The sequence below is a fragment of the Nannobrachium achirus genome (genome assembly GCF_963921795.1).
Source record: "Nannobrachium achirus genome assembly, chromosome: 9".
NCBI lineage: Eukaryota > Metazoa > Chordata > Actinopteri > Myctophiformes > Myctophidae > Nannobrachium > Nannobrachium achirus.
Genome location: NC_137818.1, coordinates 31,550,064 through 31,573,192, shown reverse-complemented (window position 1 = coordinate 31,573,192; position 23,129 = coordinate 31,550,064). Strand labels below are relative to the sequence as shown.

Here is a 23,129-nt window from a genome sequence, read left to right as displayed (position 1 = left end):
TCACTTTTCTCCGGGTGTTTCATCTTGATGGGACTCACTTTTCTCCGGGTGTTTCACCTTGATGGGACTCACTTTTCTCCGAGTGTTTCGTCTTGATGGGACTCACCTTTTTCCAGGTGTTTCGCCTTGATTTTGGGACTCACTTTTTGGGGGATTTTGGGACTCACTTTTCTCCAGGTTTCGCCTTGATTTTGGGACTCACTTTTTGGGGGATTTTGGGACTCACTTTTTTCCAGGTGTTTCGCCTTGATTCTGACATGACATCATTTTTGATTGGTGCATGCATTGCTCCTAGTAGCATGCTATGTTTGTGTTTGTAGCATACACCTACCAGACGTCTCTTAGTAATGTTGAAGTGTTCTCTAATATGTTAGCTTTGAGTTGGTAAAGTTAAACACTCCAGCATTGAACCACAGGACAACCAGGATTTGAACATTTATGTAGACAGTAGACCAGTGGTTCCCAAACTTTTTTTTTTTTTTTTTTTGAGCGGTGGTCACACCGTCTCCATAGCGTGGCCGTGTGTGTATCCGTGTGTGTGTGTCTGTCTGTCTGTATGTAGCCTGTGGTGTATGTAGCCTGCTATACCTTTTTTGACCACACATGTTAAGGGAGGGGCGCTGTTGTTCAGGCCAGGCCAGGCACACTCACACTCACATTCACACACACAAATACACACACACGCACGCACGCACACAGCCTCCACCGCTCAGTTCACACAAGTGTGATTTTTTTCTCTCTCAGGGCACCCCTATAAATATATATATATATATTTCAATCCATAGTCTGCACAGCATAAAGCTGCTAGGAGCATCACAGTAGAGGTGAAACCAGAAGCCAGTAGGCTACGTTTAAATATGTATTAGTTATCACGGACAACAAGCTAAGCTTCAATGTTATGTTATTGGGGGAGGACCCTCAGATCCCTTTTAGGGAATCTCCTCCCTACCCCCTTGAAAAAATATATATAGAAATTGAAATCTTGTTGATTCTGACATTCTAATGTTGCTAACCCTGCATATGGTCTTGTGGACTGATAGGTGGTCTCTTAGTTCAGAGGTACCATGTTCAAATCTCAGTCCTGCCACACTTTTGTTTTACTTGGACCTTTTCAAGGTTCAAATACAAAATAATTACTCAAGAGCACTGAAAAGTTAGTGAGAGATGGAGTAGTGGTTTAAAGATCAAACTCTCATTGCTGATGTTCCATGTACAAATCTCAGTTCTCCTACATTGCCATTTTACTTTGACATTTTCATGGGTAAAATACAAAATGCTGTGTTTCTTTAACATTTCTTTCAAGGTTAACATACTAAAGAATTAGTCAAAAGCATTTGCTCTAAATGAGATATGGTCTAGTGGTCTAAAGATCAGTTTAGAGTTTATGTTCAAATCCTGGTTCTCATGCAGATCATGCTGTGTTACATGTACCTTTTCAAGTTTAAAATACAAAAGAACTAGTCAAAAATCACCAGAACATACTTTCTCCTAGAGATGGTGTAGTGGTTTAAAGATCCGACTCTCAACACAGAAGTCACATATTCAAATCCCAGTCCTCCTACACTTCATTGCTTGTGAACATTGATCTTTTCAAGGCTAAAATACAAGAGCAAACTCAAAAGAACCAGGAGATACCTGCTGAGGGCCCAAAGGTGCCTTGGCTCAATGGTATGGTCGCTTGGACGGTTGTCCCTGTTACAGGCAGGTTTCAGACAGGTTCAAGTCCCATGCCCAAGGTACACGGAGGACCATTGTGGAGGGGTGTCCCTCCCCCTGTTTCCTGAGAGCTAAGGGTGGGGTGTTATATCTGAAAGAACTCTGTCCAACTGAACTTTTACAGAAGAAACTGGACCTACATGCCTTGAGAGCACTGGAAGAAATTGAGAAAATTTAGACAATCCTAGCTTCAAAAAAGGTCCATAGAAAGGTTAGAAAGGTTTCAAGGTCCATAGATAGACTGTAGGTTGAGTGGGATTTGAACACGGCACCACTTAACTGAGAGTCCAAGCATTAGACCATTAGGCTATCTCTCTCTGTGAATAAGTGCTGATGCTTTTGAGTTTTTATCTTGTATTTTAACCTTGAAAAGATCCAAGTAATAGAGCAGCAATTAGTAGAATGAGTGGGATTTGAACACAGAACCTCCGCACCTAAAATCTGATCTTTAGACCACTACACTACACCGTCTCCAACCTAAAAAAAATTAGGTGCTTTTGAGTAATTATTTTGTATTTTACCCATGAAAATGTCAAAGTAAAATGGCAATGTAGGAGGACTGAGATTTGTACATGGAACATCAGCAATGAGAGTTTGATCTTTAAACCACTACTCCATCTCTCACTAACCTTTCAGTGCTCTTGAGTAATTATTCGACTCCTACCCCAAGAACTTAATCCTATGATTCGCCATGCAACTCCTTGCAACAAAACTGTTCTAAGGTCAACCGCACCAGGGTATAACATTAAAACTTGGCCTATTGTCCGGGATAACTAATACATATTTAAACGTAGCCTACTAGCTTGTGGTTTCACCTCTACTGTGATGCTCCTAGCAGCTTTGTGCTGTGCAGACTATGGACTGAAAAATATATATATTTATAGGGGTGCCCTGAGACAAAAAAAAAGTTTGGGAACCACTGGTCTACATAAATGTTCAAGTCCTGGTCGTCCTGTGGTTCAATGCTGGAATGTTTAACTTTACCAACTCAAAGCTAACATATTAAAGAACACTTCAACATTACTAAGAGATGTCTTGTAGGCGTATGCTACAAACACAAACATAGCATGCTACTAGGAGCGATGCATGCGCCGATCAAAAATGATGTCATGTCAGAATCAAGGGGAAACACCTGGAAGAAAGATACTCAGTGATGGTCTAACCATCACACTCTCAACATAGTGATTTCATGTTCAAGTCAGTCTTTCTATAGTTCAATGCAGTATTTCAGCTTAACTTTACTAACACAAAATAATCGTTGTGAAGAGAACTGAGATAGCCTATACATTAAAATGAATGACTGATGGTGTAGTGGTCTAAAGATCAGACTTGTGACAGACATCCACAGTTCATATCCCAGGCCTGCTGGAGTATTTTACATTCAGGTCAACTAAAATTAGATCCTAGAAAGCCTTACGGCTTATTTACACAGGAACCACTTAAATTCCTCCTGATGGCAGTTGCAAAGAGTTACTTTGGTGCGGTTGACCTTAAAACTGTTTTGTTGCAAGGAGTTGCATTGTGAATCATTGGTGCAAAATTCAATAGAACACATGAAAATATATATGTTAAGATTAAGTTCTTAGGGGAGGACCCTCAGACCCCGTTTGGGGAGTCGTTGTCCTCCCCCCTTTACAATGTTGGCAACCCTGCTTTGCACACAGGGTCCGATTTAAAGAAGCCCACCCACACACACACACACACACGTAATCAGCTATTCCAATATCTAAGAAAAGACAACCAAATTTAAAGAGGTAAAATAATTCAAATTTATTTACTGAAATCAATACAATAGAATCGACATGTAACACAGACCATTCCGACCCATGTATTGAGAAGAACGTTTTTAATTTGCCTTGGACCAAATTTGATTACTTCTCACTTGACAGTAAGGACATAATTCATATAGCTTTGTGACCTTCATTAATTTTGTTTCTCAGCCTTCTCTAATATTCAGAAAATGCTTCACCATGTTATTAAAATGGCGTTTTGTCTAATGCCTTTTCCAGAAGAATGGGAATGTGTCCACCTTACTGCAGAGAAATTCTTCCTGATATAGCTTTAAAAAAAAAAGTAAAAAGTAGCGCAAGTGAAAAATGTAAATACATCCTTTACAACACACAACAGAGGACAGCCAGAAGGCTTTAAAAGTTACAGCTAAAAAGGACATTAGACATAAGTACAAAAGTTTTCAAAAAGAATGTTTTTCCTCTCATGGCCAAATTTAGAAATGAACTGAATCCATAAATGAAAATGTACATGTGGCAGTCTATAAAGAATGTTATGCAGTCACCCCCTTTTGAGAAATCACACAAAATTCACTAATCTAACATAACAAGAAATACTTAAAACATTGAAAACCATGATGGCAAATAACATCTAGGAGGAGCTAAAAGATACATAAAACTTTGACTACAGAATAAGCAATTTGACAGTCCACTTGACAGTGTTGTGGGGGTGGCTGTCCTATTCATTGGGGTTTGGGTTAGCATCAGGATACTGGGAGAGGTCGAAGGTGAGAACTTTGCTGATGACACAGTCCCCTTGCTGTGGATAGAGAAGGAGGAAACGTTACAACTTTAAACAGGAATGTTTATAATCAGCATTGTTCATGCAAAGGTCAACGTTTTATTTCATGAAGCAGGGACCCCCTCTACATATTGTATAAATGTGTGATTCAGACTTTCATCGATTTCATGATAGATTCATAAACTTGTTTGACAGAACCGTCATCAGTCTGTTAGATTCGTGTTGATGTGTTTTTCTTTCAGACTTTTAACCATCGTTGTGACTTACTAAACTTGACCTTTCACTCTGTACTTGGTCTGCTCTTTTTTTTTTAACCTCTTCACCAAACCTATTGCCAAAAATAGCCGATCTACAAGCTCTCAACGCCAAGCAACTGCTATTTTTGGCTAAAGTTCTCCTCAGAATTGGGATGCGAGGGTTCAAGTTGTTCATTTTAAAAGAATTATCCTATCACACAAAGATTTGGCACCCCCCCTGTAGTGACTGAGGACCCCCTAGGGGTCCCGGACCCCTGTTGAAGACCCCTGACATAGACATTAACTGATCCAATGTACTTATTTAGTCACAAGCTCTTCTTATTACTTTTTATCTTCAATAGTTTGATAAAACAAACTGGCAGACTTCACCACTTCACTAACGCAGATTTACATGTCGTAGGTCGTCTTTTTTCGGTAAATTTTCTTTGGCACTTGTACAATAATTAAAAGTTGAAATATGGAGATACAAGCCCGGCAGCAATGAAAAATTACATATTTTACATATTATATACTGAACAAGTGTCGTGCAAGAAGACGCACCTCCGGGTAGACTCCAATGAGAGAATCTGCCTTGGTGTAGAATTCCTCCTTGAGAGAGATGACAATAGCCTGGAAGTTCTGTACAGACTGGTCCTTGATGTAGTTGGCAACCTAGAAAGAATAGAGTGAAATATTCAGTCGCATTTCCAAGTGTGATTGCAGGAACATTTAGGAAACGGTCAAGTCCTAACAGAATGAGAACTTCGACTCATGATAATACTAACCTTGCCAATGTTGGTGTTGTCCAGAGCTGCATCAATCTCGTCCAGAACAAAGAAGGGAGCTGGTTTGTAACTAAACACAAGATGAACAAATGACTTAACACAGTGCCTATTTTAAGCATCTTACAATTCTATCAAGTAAATAACCACGACTTTAGTAAATAATCAATAGGACTGGACAATATATATATATGACTTCAAATCAATAATATCACGATTATTTCAAACTCTGCCTTCCTCTACCTGTGGATAGCGAACAGCAGGGCCAGAGCGGCTACGGTCTTCTCTCCTCCAGACAGGTTGTCCATGGGTCTGAAACGTTTCCCTGGAGCAACACAGTTGTAGTTGATGCCATCCAGGTAAGGCTCCTCAGGGTTCTCTGGGCCCAGGAAAGCCTATGGCAGGAGGACAGACACATCCTAGAAAGTTACACTACAAGCAACTAGTGGAAATATATTAACAGTTGATATAGGAATCATTAGGTTACATTTAAGGGGTTTTTCTTTTCTTAATCCATTAAGACCTGGAACACATTATTACTTCAACCATTATTTTATGCTTTAACTATTGAAAAATAGCAGATATACAAGCTCACAGCACGGCACCGAATGCCGTTGCTGCGAGCTTGTAGATCTGCTATTTTTTTTAAATCAATAAAGTGTGTGCAAGTCTTTAAATATATTGACCCGATTCCATAAATGTCTTCTAAATCCTTCTTTTAAATCAGTGGTTCTCAAACTTTCCATGTCAAGGATCCCCAAAATTACATGTATTTGGCCGCGGACCCCCATCTCAAAATATGTTGTTCCAGGGACCCCCCAGAAGCAGAGATTTGAGTCACAAAAGTTTGCTTTAAAAAAATATATATTCAAAAATGCAAACATTTTCACGATTTTTCAAAAATAGCAGATCTACAAGCTTGCAGTGCAGCACTCAGTGCCGCGCTGTAAGCTTGTATATCTGCTATTTTTCTTAATGGGTTCATTTGTTTGATTGTTCATACGTCTTCATAGTTACATTGTGTAACTGAATATCTGTAGTACCACTTTATTGGGGTGCCTACCTGAGCACTGCTATTGCGTGAGAGGGCCTTGTAGATCTCATCGATGTTGGTGGCTACAGACTCGAAGCAGGCGTTGAAGCGGTCAAACCTCTCCTTCTTGATCTGCTCAAAGGCCTGTTTGGCTTTCTTGGCTCTCTTGCGGGCCGCCTCGAACTCTGAGACACAGAGGGGAACAGACAGCATGAGGAAAACAAGGCACTAACATCAGTTGGGCACAGTATATATAAAATGACATGGTTTCTCTTCAGAATGAGACATCAGGTGTCAGGTCTCTGTGAGACAGATTACCCATTCAAAAAATATCCATGTTATGTTTATATAGTATGTATATATAATGCATTTTAGACATTGTATAACAATGTCTATGATGTATGCTGAAGCATAACCTCGCCCTGACTAGGAGCAAAAGAGGACAAAATGTGCCACAGAGGCACAAAAATCCAGGTCGAGGCACTCAGGTGGATTTAGAAATAAAAGGCCTTTATTCAACGGGCTAGAACATTAAAATACACCAACGCGTTTCGGCAAATGCATTCTTCAGGGTGTTACTGACTAGGGTTGGGATTCTTTAGGATATTAACGATTCCGGGTCCTTAACGATGCCCTCCTAACAGTCCGATTCTTACTGGTTCCCTTTAACGATTCATTAGGGGATTTCAAATGGACCCTTACGGGTCAGCAACTCTGATACTGTATATGTTCCAAATAAGATGGAACCAATTCTGGTTCCTCAATATTGGTCCCAACCCTACCCCTGACGTCCTCTATCCATCACATCCCATCATCAACATGTTATCCAACTCCCATCCTCTCACCATCGCTGGTCTCTTGGAACTTGTCCCTGACGCTCTCCAGTTTCTCCATGGCTTTCATGTTGGGTGCACTGATCCTCTGCAGGATGCTCTGTTGCTCATTCAGACGCTGCTGCAGCGTGTTCATCTCTGCTTTGATCTCATCCTCTGCCAGTGCATCCTGTCCAGAAAGAGAAGTCACAAACATCCTTTTAGTTAGGTGCTAGACAGTACAACAACAACAAAAAAATCACTGATTCGATCTTCCTCAGAGTCAATCTCTTCTGCATGGATTTGTGATTATTCTGATATTGGTGCACAATGACTAGGGCTGTCACATGTATTACATAATTGTCTAATCGCAATTATTTGAGGTAATGGCAATTATTTTGCATAATCGCCATAATCATTTCAATGTTGAAAAATGTTCACATATTTTCAAACATTTTCAAAAACAGCCGATCAAGATCTACAAGCTCTACAAGCTCACGTAGATTGTCTATTTCCACTATCAATGTTCTTTTTTAACCCACTTACTGCCAGGGGCCACAAGGTGCCGCTAGAGTGCCAGACATTTCTGCATAGGCCTTCGCTCTAACTTCCGTCTACACAGGCAGTAGTGGCTTGTGCTTTCACTGCAAACACTGTCATGAACGAAGACCGGAGGAAGTGAGCTAACAGTTAGCTATTAGCTTCTTTATTTTTTAGAAGCCCGATCTGAAGCTATTTTAGCCGCAAAAAGACTTTGTCGCTGCCCTGGGAACACAGTTCAGAGAAAAAGGTCTCTAAAGATGTGAGTTTGTATTGGAGTCGGCGGCGCGGTGCGGCGGCATTATCCGATTACGGGCTGATGTAAACAGAATCGCGGCCCGGGGCATGGATGGAAAATTAGACCGGGGCTTCGTTGAGGCCTCCGATTAATTAATTAATTTTATTAAATATCCCGGACTAGATCGGGATAGGCACCCTGGAATACGTCGCGCCGCCGAGAGTATAGATTGAGTTTTTTGAGGGGTGCTCTAAACTTTATTCTAAACCATTTTCAATGGAATAAATCGTCGGACCATCTAGAATCACTCGTTGGAAAGCGTAGGACGAGCCAGGACCACCCACACTCTCTACAAGCAAAAGTAAAATAGCAAAAAAAAAACATTGTATTGGATTGAAAAAATCCCGAACTTGTCCGGGATAGGCACAAGAAGTTGTCAAATATGTCAGTAATCTCTTTCTATATTTAGGTTATGTGTCATAATGTGCAACTTCAAAGCTTAACCGATTTAGTGCCGATCCCGAGAATACTCGTGAAAAATACTCGAAAAGTACATGGTGCCGATCCCGAGTATACTCGTGAAAAGTAATATATTACTGTAACGGCGGGTATCCTACCGAGTACAATGGCCGAAGGTCCCGAGTCCATCTCCGTCGCTGATTCATCATCATCACGGCTCCACGGGCACAAAATAGTAATCCCATAACATTGAGGTGGACGGGGGATCTCATCTTTAATGTCCATTATCTCAAAACTACACTTTAGAAGCGAAGATGGAGGCAGATGCTCGCTTATATAACACATGGTGAAAAGCTCCGATGCGATCCAGCATGGCACCACGTAAAGATGATCGCTTCCTGTGAATGATGCGATGACATCAGACCGGAAGTGTTTACGCTATCGACTTCTGGCCTTCAAAATAAGACAACGCTAGTGAATGGGGCCGGGGGGAGGCGCGCTGGACATTTTAACCCGTTAATGTCAGGAGCACTAAATGGGTTAAAAGCCTTACACAATTAAATCGTTAATCGCAATTATGTGAAATGTAATAATCGTGACAGCCTTAACAATGACACAAATGTTCAGGTGGAGTGCGTGTGGTGTGGCCTTGCTACCTTGAGGTCCTCGTTCAGGTTGGAGTAGTCGATCTCTAGGAGGGCCTCTTTAGCCAGGACGGCGGTGGAGGTCCGCTCACTCTTCTGACTGCTGCTGGACTCATCCGCCTGGCTCCCCTGGAACAACACAACACAGTAAGTATTATATTGTCGCTAACGGGTGGAAACCTCATTATGTGCAAAACCATTGCTTTTCACGAAATGGAAAAGAACAGAACGGAATCAGCGTGTCTTGTGAGCTTGTAGATCTGCTATTTTCACTGCTTTAGTTTAACAATCTTGTATGACGACGTAGGGCATTAACCCTTTCCAAGCCACGGGGAGCCCCTTAATGTTAACACTTATGTTGCAATGATTTTTTCCGGCCAATGTCTCGCGTTGCCATGGTTACCATAGACTTCCATGTAATTGTACAATTGGCTAAAAAGTGCACGCCCATGCCTAGATGATGCACCACGTGTGTAGATGCTGTTCACAGCTTTCAAACAAAAAAATCTGCTTGGAAATCCGTTCAGGCATTCATGATTTATCAGCCATTATGTTTTCTTCAGATGTAAACAAACATGGCTGCCATGTTTGAAAGAATGGGTATGGGGGTTAAACATGCAATTTCGCGATCGCGATCATGCCTAATACATTTCTGGAGGTCCAAAAAACATTTTTGGAAAAAAAAAATTGAAAAAAAAAAAAAAAAATCAAAAACGGCCCAAACTCGGTTGGCACAGCGTTAGTATCAATACAAACTCGGGAAACTCGGGGTTGGCACCAGATGTGTTAAAACCGTACTATATCGAACTTCCTAGGGGGGAGGGGCAGCCAATCGTCTTTTCCCGTACTTTCCCGTATTTACCGAAATAAATGATTTTCATCCGAAAATCGGCGATCGTCTAACCTTCCCTAGTCACCACTCGTGCATCGATAGCTCATGGCTGGGCTGACATGAAGCAGAAGTGATGTCATTGGCCTTTCCTTTTCCAAGGCATATTCCCCCATTCGGTTACTGTCTGTACCCTGGTGCTTCTACAGCAGCCATGCTAGGGGCTATGCTAGCGAAAATTTTCAGTTCTGCTCTTGAGTCACACATGGATTATTTGCGGGGACATTTACGTGAACGGATCGCGCACGCGAAACGCACGGGGAGATCGATGATCGGCCAAAACACCCATTCTATCCCAACGGAGATCGAGAAAATCACGGTGAGCTACTGACCTGGGAAAAAAAAAAAAGAAAAAACAACGGCGGCGGGGCGGAGGAGGGGCGGCGGGCTCATGTTTATAAACATAATATTATGTCTCAGATCACAATACAATAATAGAAATTTCACGGCTAATCTACCAACCACCATTCTATTTCGGACGGCAAAGTGTTAAGTGATGGAAAAAACATAAACAGTTATAATCAAATAAAAGTTATTCATAAAAAATCTAATATGTTGATGTGTTCTGACTTTTATACTCTCTTAGTAGAATTCTAGTAGAATGATGATAAAGGTACTCGGTTCCATTGTTTGTGGCCATGCCCAAGACTTTATACTGGCCATAAGATAAAACGTTGCGAGCAAATATTTTAGATGTTGGGTTATTACAAGCCCTAGTCTATTGCTCTATCATGGAAAAAAGCAGGAAAACCAAGCATCGCTCAGTGGTTTAAGGAGTTAACTTTGTGTGTTCCCTTGGAAAGAATTACTTACACTCTTAAAATCCAACCATTGGTTCGAATTGGAGCGGTGAAATTTAGCAGCTATACCTGTGTGTGTGTGTGTGTGTGTGTGTGTGTGTGTGTGTCTAGGCTGCGCAACAGTGGCCTTCTCAATCTGTTCCTGTTTTTATAGTTAAAAAACACGGCCAGGCACCGTTGTACTCAAGAAACATAACATCGGTCAAAGTGGGTTAAAGTTCATACAAATCGGGACAGACAGACAGAGCCATTTGTTGGGAGCTCACCGCTCCAAAAACAAACAAGATTTGGGGACGATTTATTCAGTATGTCAAGGGCAATGATCTCTCTCATCTAACGGATGAATCAGGAGCTGGGTAATTGTGATTCTCTGCAGTCGTTTGTCTGGTCTTAAAGACTCAAAGGGTGGTACCAAAATAAGTGCTCTTATTTTATTGTCTCCACCAGCCGAAGGCTGAGGGAGAGTATGTTTATTTTTATGTTTTTATGTATGTATGTATGTATGTATGTATGTATGTATGTATGTATGTATGTATGTATGTATGTATGTACCGGTATGTATGTATGTTTGTATGTATGTCTTTTATTTTGGTACGTTGTGTCAGATTAAGCGATTGTATTGTTGAATTATGATGTTGTTATAAAGTGGTAATATACAAAATATTTTGTTAAAAAATATATATGGTGATGTGAGGTTTATGCCTGACAGCGGCGATAAATACAGGCTCATCGTGTAGGCATGTGTGTGTTTGCGAGCACATATACATGTTGTTAACTATAAATATCCATGGGTAGTATAAAGATAAAGGTCTGTTTCAATGTGTACCTCCTGGCTGATGTCATCCATGGTTCCAGATTTGAGAGGTATCACGATGTCCTGCATCTTGGCGGCCTGCAGTAGGTTGTGACGGTCACTGCGTTTCTGCTCCAGTTTGGTCTCAATGGCCGTAACCTCCTTCTGGAGCTGGGTCAGTTCTCTGGAACACACACAGACAAATGATCAAATGAGACTGAATGTCAAGAAATGAAACTTTGCATGGCTTTAGTTGAATAAATATTTTTTTACTGACCCTTAAAGGTGATACACCATGCATTTAAAAAGTATTTATGTCATATTGTTTATGTCTCAAAAACGTTTTTCAAAAGGTTTGAGGCTAAATTACCACTCCTGAATAGAGAGCCTCTCTCATTTTTGAATGGCTCTCAGAGCATTTCAGCTGCAGTACCACCTTTGGCCTGAACTGTGCCACCCCCCCAAAATCCTTTAAAAAAAAAAAAAAAAAAATTGAAAACAAAATCTTTTTCTTCAAAAACGGCAGATGATGACGTCACAATCGGCAGAAAATCTGGATAGCCTGTTTTGAGAACCCGTGGGATACTTTTAACTTTCGCCTTCTCAAAACCAGAGAAAGACACAACGGTCAGAAATGGGACTTTGTGAGGATAGAAGGTGCTAGTGGGACCTCAAAAAAAGGTTTTAAAATAGGAAAAGTGAAATTTCACGGTGTATCACCTTTAACTGACATGCTGAAATATGTTTACCCTACTGCCAACTCTAACTCTAAAAACATACATTGAATAATTTGAAGACAAGCATTTATATTTTGGTTTTAATTTACAAATATAAATGTTTATACATGAGGCATCACTAAAAAGATTTTTTTTATTTAACACTTATTTTCATTTCACCACCAGACAGATCAGAAGCATACACTATGTGTTTAAGTTCACTGACTTGTTGGCACCGCCCAGTTTCTTGCGGATCTCTTCCATTTCATGGTTCTTGTCGTTGACCTCAGACTTCTTGGTCAGATGTGTGTTCTTTAGGTCCTGAAGCTGAGCCATGGTCTCGTCAATGATCTTCATGTGTCTGTGCTCCTCCTACAGGAAAGGGGATGGCAAAACAGAGATGAAAGGAGTGAGCAAGGCAAAATTTAACATACTACACAGTATCTTGGCGTCCAAATCAAGTAAGCACCGACCATATTCACAGGGTGGCCATTTACTCACTTAATACTCAAGTATGTAGTAAGAGAAAAAGATGTCTATACTCAAGTCTCTACACTCCACACAATGTCTCGTCTGTGTTTATCAAAGAGTTTCTTGAATGTGAAGAACATAACTGACATTGTGACATCATCATGAGCATAAATCCTAGACCGTCCACGCATTTACCTTCTTGAGTCTATCAATCTCGGCCTCATCCTTCTTGACGGTCTGCTCCCACATCATGACTTTCTCCTGGTCCTCCTTCAGCTGGTTCTTCTCATAGTCCACCTGGATGCCCAGACGGGTCTTCTGGGTCTCAAACTCCAGACTGGCAGAAATGGGACACAATATTGTTCAAAAAGGGAAATATGCTTTGCTGTGCAATGCATACATGATGATACACATGCACATGATGATACACATGCAGTCTTTAAGCTGGTGGTTCACTGAGCCTACACCCTGCTGGGACTGTCTCAGAGAATACATAAGACTGAACAGCCACAGTGTGGACGGACAGACTCACCGCTTTTTGGCGATCTCATTCTGCCTCTTCACCTTCTCCTCTTCAAACTCTCTGATGTTCCTCACGCCAATCTCCACGCAAAACTCCAAAAACACCTCATCTTCGACCTGGAGAACAAGAAGCACAGATTGTGTTAAGTGCTAAACCATAGATTCTGCACAGAACTATATTTAATCATGTTTAAGGGTTTATGTCACAGCTTAGTGTTTAGATTGGCAAATCAGAATGCTTAAAAGCCTAGACAAGAGCTTAATTATTAGATAATAATATTAAGCAAAGGTTCTGAATTGACAGTCACACAAGACTTAAGTAAGATGTCTAGTGGTTCCTGGACAGGGAGTGTAAAACATGCAGTTTCACTCACCACATTCATGCGGTCCCTGAGGGTAGTGATCTCCTTCTCACGTGACGTGATGATCCTCTTGATGTCGTTGATGCGAGGGCCAAAGTTGGCGAGCTCACTCTCCAGCTTTGACTTCTCCTGCATGATGCAATCAAAAAGAGGTTGATGTGTTAAGTTCCATGTTAAACGAATCAGCAAAAAGTGACCCTTATTGCGTTGCAAGTTGGCCGCACCTGCATGTTGAGGGACAGGTGGCGGGTCTTGGTCTGCTCCAGATCACTCTGGGAGTATTTCAGTCTCATCTGCAGGCCATGCGCCTGAGACTGCACCTGACGCAACTCAGCCTCTTTCCTCTTGGCCTTCATTTGCTCCTAGAGAGAGAAAGGCAACAAGTGGGAATTTTAAGAATTCTTCAAATTAAGTCAATGATATAAAAACCCTATATCAGGAGTGGGCAACTTTGATGATGGACAGGGCCACTACATTTTCACACTCGCTCCAGAGGGCCACAATGCATATACATAGCAAAAATAGCCGATCTACAAGCTCAAAACGCATCGCAGGGCGACACGTTTTGAGCTTTTTAATTGGAATCCCGAAAAGTAACTTTTTTTCTTCTTTTGTTTTAAAATGTCAAATGCATTTTTGAATTTTTTAATTGGAATCCCGAAAAGTAACTTTTTTTCTTCTTTTGTTTTAAAATGTCAAATGCATTTATATGTTCTTATGTTAACTTTATGAACTTAAATACAAATACATTGGACATAAAAAAATACAATAACTGTAATAATTTTAATACTAGTCATTTAGCTACGAATATAGACTGTAATTAAAGCGGGTAATTTTTTCCATGTTTGGAATTGTAACAGCTGAAATCAATAACATATCAGTACTCCAATATTAAGTGAAGGTGGGGGCCGCATGTGGCCCCCGGGTCGCCAGTTGCCCATGTATGCCCTATATAAACCCTAGCTTCTACACAGCCAACGCTAGAGTGAAAGGTTACCTTGAGTTCCTCAGTGAGTTTCTCCTTCTTATCCTTGAGCTTGTCCACTGCCTTCTCGTCCCAGCGCCGGGCCTTGGCTTTCAGGTCGCTGGCTCCTCCAGAGATCACACCAGACTTCTGGAACAGGGTACCGTCCAGGGCTACAGTCTGCTCACAGGGAAAGAAAGAATGTCAGAGGAAAGGCAAGGAGCATCTTTCAGCAGTAAATGTAGGGATGTAACGATACCAACAACTCACTATTTGATAGTCCACTATACCATTTATGAAAATGTTTGTTTGTCCATTCCATTCTGTGATTTATGAAATGGTGTAAAAGGAATTCTCCACACTAGTGCTGTTTTCAAACAATTAGCACTATACAGGTATCTATGTACAATTATGTTTTGGTGTAATAATTCTAAACCTATGTTCTTGCTGTTCTACAACACATACAGCCAATCAGTTGAGTTGCTTTGATGAAATTTAACTTTGCCTTTATGTTTAAACCATTAGGATTTAATGGGAGATGCCTGTGAACATCAATTTTGATCAAACAATTTAGATTTCTAACACTGTGTGTGTGTGTGTGTGTGTGTGTGTGTGTGTGTGTGTGTGTGTGTGTGAGTGTGTGAGTGTGTGTCTGTGTGTGTGTGTGTGTGTGTGTGTGTGTGTGTGTGTGTGTGTGTGTGTGAGAGAGAGAGTGTGCATACGTGTGTGCATGCGTGTGCGTTTACCTTGTGTCTGTATGGCCCTCCAAAGGCGATCCTACGAGCATCTTCTACGTTGTCACAGACCAGTGCATTGCCACAGGCGTACTGCAGGGCCTTCTTGATATGGGGAGGCTCATAGCGGATGACATCGATCACAAGCTTGGCTCCACGCAGTTCTCTCAGTTTCTCGTCTGTAGGCTTTACCTGGGATAACAAAGAAGACATTTGGAAATTATTATAAAATACAATATCTGTACATTTTCTCAGATGCCATTTGTGGGATTAACCCATTTTGAACGGGTACACATTAGTGTGTATCATTATTTTATGCTTTAACTATTGAAAAATAGCAGATATACAAGCTCACAGCGCGGCACCGAGTGCCGCACTGCGAGCTTGTAGATCTGCTATTTTTGAAAAATCGTGAAAATTTGAATTTTGACCCGATTCTATAAGTGTCTTTTGAATCCTTCTAAGATTTTTTGAAAAAACCTATGTTTCTATGTCAGCAATCTGGCCAGCCATTGTCAAAGAAAAGCTCCTTTTCACTCAACTGGAGCTCAGTTAAGTCTGTTCTTGAGAGACTCAGTGGTTCTCAAACCTATTCATGTGAAGGACCCCCAAACTGATATTTATTTGGCCACGGACCCGCATCTCAGAATATTTAGTTCCAGGGACCCCCCCCCCCCCCCCGGGAAGCAAAATTTGAGTTACAAACGTTCGCTTTGAAAATACATATATTCAAAGATTTGCACATTTTCAAGACTTTTTCAAAAAATAGCAGATCTACAAGCTCGCAGCGCGGCACTCGGTGCCGCGCTGTGAGCTTGTATATCTGCTATTTTTTACTGGTTAAAGCATTCAATAATGCTAGGCCTAAATGGGTTAAAATGACATGCCGTCCAAAGATTTCCCATCACTGCATTGTGAACAGCAAACCCTGTTCCCTTCCAGAACGTACCTCCAGATAGTCAAGAGGCAGGAAGGTCTCGGGCTCTCCTCTCTGTTCCTTGATGTACTGGATACAGTCTCTGCCTGTCTTCTCAGAGTCAACGATGATGGCGTCCATGTTCTTCCCCAGCACCTTGGTAACGGCGATCTGGTACTTCTTCTGAGTGGGCTGGCACAGGTCAATCAGACGGCCGTACTGCAGAGAGGAAGAGGTGGATAGAGAAGGAGGGGCAGGGTGAAATTACCGCATTTAATTTATATCAGGCTTATATCAAACTAAACTGTATTAGCCAAAGGGAAGCAAGAAACTGAATGTTTACAATATTATATACCAGTGGTTAAGGCCTTTGTTGGCATGGGCAAACAAGGCAGCCGCCTAAAGCTAGAGGGGATGTTGGGGAGGAGAGAGAACTGATGCCTCATCTCATTTTAAATACCTCTCTAACTGGTGGCAGATGAGCCCATTCGATGAATAAATAAACCAATACTTGTACTACACACATATGGTTTGTGAGGGAGATGCAGCGGAGGTACAGTAGGTTAAGGCACCTGCAAGATTGACCTGTGACATATCAGTCAGAGACATTTATGAAACTGAAAAGTTGGCTTTCCATACAACCAGGACATTAATTGCATTCGCCTGGTGCCCCACTAATTCTAGCCCTATAATCAGGTAGTATGTAAAACCACCAACTACCAAGCATCACGGAGGACTGGAGTTGAGAACCCAAGTTTGCTGCCTTACCACAGAGCCAGGATAAAGCCTCTTGATGCTTTCCATGATTTCTGCCTTGCGCTGCTGGCGGCTGTTCTCCTGCCTGTCAATCCTAGCATCGCCCAGTTGCTCCATCACCTACAGACAAGACACACCCATAAAAATACAAATAGTCCTTTTGTCCGTCACATTTATATGAAGTTTAAATGCAAGGGAAAACATAACATCTGGACTGCTAACTCTGCTATGTGGGGTCCATAGTGTGTGATTAGGGTGAGATCAGCACCTGGTTGAGCTCTGTGTTGATCTCATCAATCCTCCTCTTGGCCTGCTCCACCTCCTCCGTCAGCTCTTCCTCCATGCGCTTCTGCTCGTCCAGAGATTGTCTGAGGAGCAAAAGGAACAAGATAATGGGAGTGAGGAATCAGACGCTAACAATGTAACATCTAGTAACGTTTTTGACCGCTGAATGGATTCCCCAATATAGCCACAGTGGGAAAAAAATGTTTCAGTGTTAAAGGATGTTGTGAAAATTGCCATAGCCTGAAGTTACAGGGGTAGGAATAGTGAATACATGGGAGTGATACTATTCTGAGAACACCATTGTCTATAAATCTACTTAAACGCAGTGCAATGTGTCTTTTTAGGCATTCAAAAGTATTGTTTAATAGTGTTTTTTCCCCACGTTTTGACAATGATGGACTATGTTGATGGTACAAAGAAAATAAAACACCAGTAGTATACTTTAACTGTCACACCTGCTGGTGGTGATGTAATCTTCAAGCTTTTCAATGCGCTTCTGGTTTTCTTCAATTTCACGGATCTTCTGTTTGATCTTGGCCTAGAGGGGGAAAACACACAAAAGAACATCTGTCTATAGTATATTCCAGGGGTTTTCTGACACTGAGACAGTGCACCTCCCTTCAGAAGGGCTACTTGCTCCTTGTTTCATTGTTTTCATGATGGGTCAACCACCTGACACAAACATGGATTCCAAAACATTAAAGCAATCGTTCAGTAATCCACCAGCCAAATATGTTTTTGATTCAGCACACAATTTCTACATAATGGCTGGTTACCGTCACTGTGGGAAGAGATTTCCGACACCAAACTTCAGCAGCATTTTTGTAATGAATTTCCAACTGTTATCATAATGATGATGATGTATACCTCTGTCTCCACTTTCTTCCTCTCCTCAAGGTCTAGACGGTCCTGATCGGCTTTCTGGTCACGGTTAAACTTCTCCAGCTCCTGGGCCAGGGTTGCTGCACGTTTACTGGCCTCCTCCTTTAGGCGATGGTACTGCTTCACCTGCAGGACCGATACAGAGGGGGGGAGGGGGAACACTAGTCAACTACTGTAGTTTAGATAAACTGTCTATTTTGATGGTGCCATTTCACGAGAGCCAAACTGAGATTTGAACCACCTAAAAAAGTGAACTAGTCTTCCTTACTGAAGCAGAAATGTTGAGATAGAAACATCTGTTGACACCAGCCACCTATATTATTTATTACCGATGTTGTAGCAATAATAAAAAAAATGGAACTTGTAATTTTTTATTATAATCTGGGCCACTTTGAAAGCCCATGTTTTCAACTGTTTTTGAGCAGATACGAAAAAGTATAATAATTGGTCAAGCCCAGCCATACAACACACTTATCCATATTACGAGCAGGCCAAACATCAGACCTGGTTCTCCTCCAGGGTGAGGTCCTGGCCCTGACTCTGGGCCTCCTCCTCCATGCGCTCCTCAAACTCCTGCTTGGTCAGCTCCACTGCCTTCATCTCCTTGTCCAGCTCATCCATGTCCGCCTTGCGCTTCTTGTACAGCTTCTGGGCGTTCTGCTGGGACTTTTTCGCCGCCTCTAGCTTCTTGATCTTGTGCGAGGTGTTTTCTTTGGCCTTGATGTACTGGGGCCGCTTCTGGTTCAGCTCGGAATCTTTCTCTCTGGGAGGGGAGAAGAGGAGCGGATGAGAGATGGCTTTAACCCATTAAGACCCGAGGCCGACTCGGTATTTCTCAAACTTTTTCGTAACTCAAAATCATTCAACACTTTTCAAACACTTTCAAGATGTTTCACCAATGTTTAAAAATAGCAGATGTATCCAGGCGCATACCACATAGGCATGGATGCCTAGCGGCGTCGCCGGTTCGATTCCCGATCTGGACGACCTTCGCCAAGTGTCACTTCCCATCTCTCCCCCCATTTCCTGTCAGTCTACTGTCCTATCAATAAAGGCATAAAAGCCAAAAAACGAATCTTATTATTATTATTATTTTTATAGCAGATGTACAAGCTCGGAGCACGGCACGAAGTGACGCACTGTAAGCTTTTATAGTTGCTATTTTTGAATAGCCAACGGTAAAATCTAAAACGACACAGATGCTTTCCTGATTTTAATGGGGTAAAATAATGATGTTATTACTGCTTTGGCATCTTGGTTTCTTTTCCTTTTATGTAAAGGGTTTTACAGTCCCCTTTCTTTTTTAACACATCAGCATTTTTGTCTTTTTAATGTCATTGTATTTTCCTCACCATACTGATCACTAATCTTGTAAAGGAGCATGTAGGATACGTAAGGTGATTTGTTATGCAGCTGCGTTCCTGCAACACAGTAGACTTCAGAACAACAGGTGCGCGAACATCTGCTCACGCTTCTGTGTATGCCGTTCGCTGGGGTAATCCTGATCCCAATCCTGACAGAGACAAATACCTAATCATCATCATCATCATCTCCACTCACTTGATCTCTTTCTCCACCGTCTGCTGCTCCCTCATCAGCCTGCCCAGCTCCTTCTTCTTCTCCTTCAGCTCCTCCTCCACGTGATCCATCTTCTTGCGGTCCTTGTCGATGTCCTTGTTGCGGTGGGCGAGGTCCTTGTTGAGCTTCTCGATCTCCGCCTCGTTGTGGTAGAGCTTGAAGAGCTGCATCTGGACGTGGGCCTTCTGCACGTCGTCCTTCAGCCGCTGGTAGCGCTCGGCCTGACCGACAACACAAGAGAAGAGCGAGGTGAGAGAGACGTAGCATCATGTTGAGTCAAAAGGAAAAGTACATTGGATTTGTGAGAGTCACCCATTATAAGAAGAAAGAATCAACAACCACCAGTAAATAAAACATTGAAATAAAACCAAAATAAATCAATTATAAACTTCAGACCTGGGTCAATGTGAGTGACAGACGGACAGAAACGGAGGCATAGGGGGGGATGTTGAGTGAAATGTGTTTGTAACATAATTAAGTGAACAAACTGTAAGGTTAAGTGTGGTGTCGTAATACTAATGTGTAGTGAACTGAGGTAGAGGGAGTTTCAAGGAGCTCCAGAAAGGCATATTTTTATTTATTTATAATTTTTTTCTAAAGAAACGCATGTCACACCTCTTCTTTCTCTTGTTTGGCCTCCTTCCGCTCAGCTGCAATGTTCTTTTTGCGGTGGTAATTGAACTGGGTGTCCTCCTCAGCTTTCACCATTTCCTTCTTCCTCCGGTCGTATTCCTGGGCCAGCTCCCCAGAACGGGAGATCTCCTCAAACAGGGCCGTACGCTCCTTAGGATTCTTCATGGCAATGGACTCAACAGCTCCCTAGAGTGAAAGAGAGGGGGAAAGTGGGGCTTACAAATTACACAAGACGCTAAAGTATATTAAGTTCTCTCGAATATTTAATATGTCACGTCAATCCAAGGACCTGCATAGACCTTATTGTCGTCCTTCTCTTAGACAGTTCTCAATAAGGTATAGTCTACTAGAGGAGAGGAGCTCACAAATGTTCATGATCAACATTTTTATCAGCAATACCACGTTTTTGGTGCTTCAATTAACCTTGTTGTCTGCACCCACATCTGACACTCGACTAGTTTTGTGTGTGTGTGTGTGTGTGTGTGTGTGTGTGTGTGTGTGTGTTGCATGTTTCATGTTGTGTACAATGTTTTACCTGGAATACAAGGAAGTTCCTGGCTTTGATGAGGATGCCAAGCTTCTCCAGCTCTTCACTGTACTCAGAGAGTCCCACGACCTTACTGTTGATACGGTACTCTGAGGACGAACCTGATGGAAAAACACCACACACACGTCAACCCATTAAGACCCGAGGTCGATTCTACAACCGTCTTCTAAATCCTAACAGTTTTCTGAAAAACGTGTGCAAATAATCACAGTACAGAGTTGTCTGACTACATTATTCAATTGTTGCAGATGAGCATTTGTCACACCCATTGAGCAAGCAAGCATCACCACTAGGGCTGTCACGATTATGACATTTTACATGACGATTAATTTTCTCTCAAATAATTGCGATTAACGATTTAATTGTGTTTTTGTCGTTGACAATTACATTTCTGTTTGGCTTTTAGGCTTTGAAGTTGCACATGGTAGATATGACACACAACCTAAATATACAAAGAAATTACTGACATATTTGACAACTTTATACTTAAAAAAGAACATTGATAGTGGAAATAGCCGATCTACAAGCTCACAACGCGTCTTGTGAGCTTGTAGATCTGCTATTTCCACTATTTTTGACTGGAAACGATTAGGACGATTATGAAAAATAATCACGATTATGTCAAATAATCACGATTAGACGATTATGTAATAATTGTGACAGCCCTAATCACCACCTACCAATGATGACCCTGGTGAAGGTGCGCTCCTCCCCATCATCCTCCTGGTACACCATGCTGACAAAGGCTCTGTTGGCAGCCGGCTTCCCCACAGGCGCTCCATGGATCAGGTCCTTCAGGGTTTTCACACGCAGATTACTGGTCTTCTCTGCCAGCACAAAGCTGATGGCATCCATGAGGTTGGACTTGCCTAAAACATACAGCACACATAATATAAGTATAACACTCAAATAATTATGTTTGCAAAATAAATCTATGCCAAAGAGCTCCATGACCCCAGGATAAGGGTATGCCAAAACAAAGTGAAATAATACAATCTAGGATTATTTTGTTGATGACTAAATGCAGGCACATGTATACTAAATAACTAGATACATCCATAAGCATTGGATCTAAAACGTAATTGTCCACAACTAGTACGACGCCTCAGGGCGAGGTCGCGCCATGTCTTGACTGTCTGGCCAGTAATGTATATCAGACCAGTTATCCATATATGGAGATCCATGTACTGTAAATGGAGATATGCTGTGAGACCCCAAACATGCTTAGTTTACTCAGTTATTCATTAGGGATCTCCATGTATGGGCATAAAGGGGATTCTGTTAGAGTATGGTTTCAATGACATTATCCCTGCTCTGAATATCTATCTAGTGACATTAATCAAGAGTTGGATGCTGACTTGTGCATTTGCAGACAAGTCGAACACATTACACAACACACGTGTACATTCCAACGTCAGATTGGATGTCAACAATACATTCATGCATTACTTCATAGACTGCTAACGCTAGCAAGCTCTTGCGAATTTCTATGTTGGACTAGTTGACTAGTAGCACTAGCCAGCCTAGTAGTAGCCATTAATGTTGCAACATTAATGGCTAGCAGAAGATAGCATAACATACCGGATCCATTGGGTCCAATGATTGCAGTAAACTTGTGGAATGGTCCTATAATCTGTCTTCCCTTATACGACTTGAAGTTTTCGATCTCTATCAATTTCAGATATCCCATTCTGCACGCTTTATTCTGCTTTATAACAATGGGGAAATAGGATGTTTAGCTAACTGTTAGCCCAACGCTAACATGCGATATTTTAGTCAGGCTATCTCAAACGAAAAGCTGTTACAGTCACAGATGCATGAGCCTCGCTGTTCACTGTTTAGCTACAGGACGTATGCATTACATTATAAATAGCTCCTTGCGTACAATTGTTATTAAAATATAGTTCTATCACTGTAAACAACAATGCGCCATTTTACAATCCTGCAGGACGACAGCAGAGCGCGCGATGTGCGTAAAGGCAAACACTCTCGCGATAACGGAACGGAATCCCTCTCGTCCCTCCCATGGTCCCTCCCCAAAGTCAGTGGTGTAAAGAGTCGTGGTGTAAAGTAACCAAGACCAAGTACGTACAATTTGGATGTATTTGTACTTTACTTGAGTATAATGTCCAATTTCCAATACTTTTACTTCTACTCCACTACATCTCAGATCCAAATATTGTAATTTTACTCCACTATTTGAAAACTACTACTAAAGGTTAGTTAATTTGCAGATATAAATTATAATATTTTAAAACATACATAAACCACTTTAGCCATAGTTTATACCTA

At 41.6% G+C, this 23,129-nt stretch overlaps 1 protein-coding gene across 1 annotated transcript; it reads right to left on the bottom strand.

The window, feature by feature from the left end:
* Positions 1–3,479: 3,479 nt before the first annotated feature.
* On the bottom strand, positions 3,480–22,777 carry smc1a (structural maintenance of chromosomes 1A). Its single transcript, XM_080734194.1, has 26 exons — positions 22,419–22,777; positions 21,518–21,706; positions 20,826–20,938; positions 20,273–20,476; positions 19,640–19,878; positions 18,584–18,842; positions 18,065–18,205; positions 17,653–17,735; positions 17,181–17,280; positions 16,925–17,032; positions 16,190–16,375; positions 15,253–15,432; positions 14,540–14,686; positions 13,767–13,904; positions 13,555–13,671; positions 13,191–13,297; positions 12,854–12,995; positions 12,414–12,559; positions 11,505–11,655; positions 9,002–9,118; positions 7,142–7,298; positions 6,327–6,481; positions 5,507–5,658; positions 5,267–5,336; positions 5,043–5,153; positions 3,480–4,263 (listed from the first exon to the last, which is right to left on the bottom strand). Exons 1-26 carry the CDS (start codon positions 22,525–22,527, stop codon positions 4,183–4,185), a joined length of 3,702 nt encoding a protein of 1,233 aa, XP_080590320.1. The 5' UTR covers positions 22,528–22,777; the 3' UTR covers positions 3,480–4,182.
* Positions 22,778–23,129: the final 352 nt, after the last annotated feature.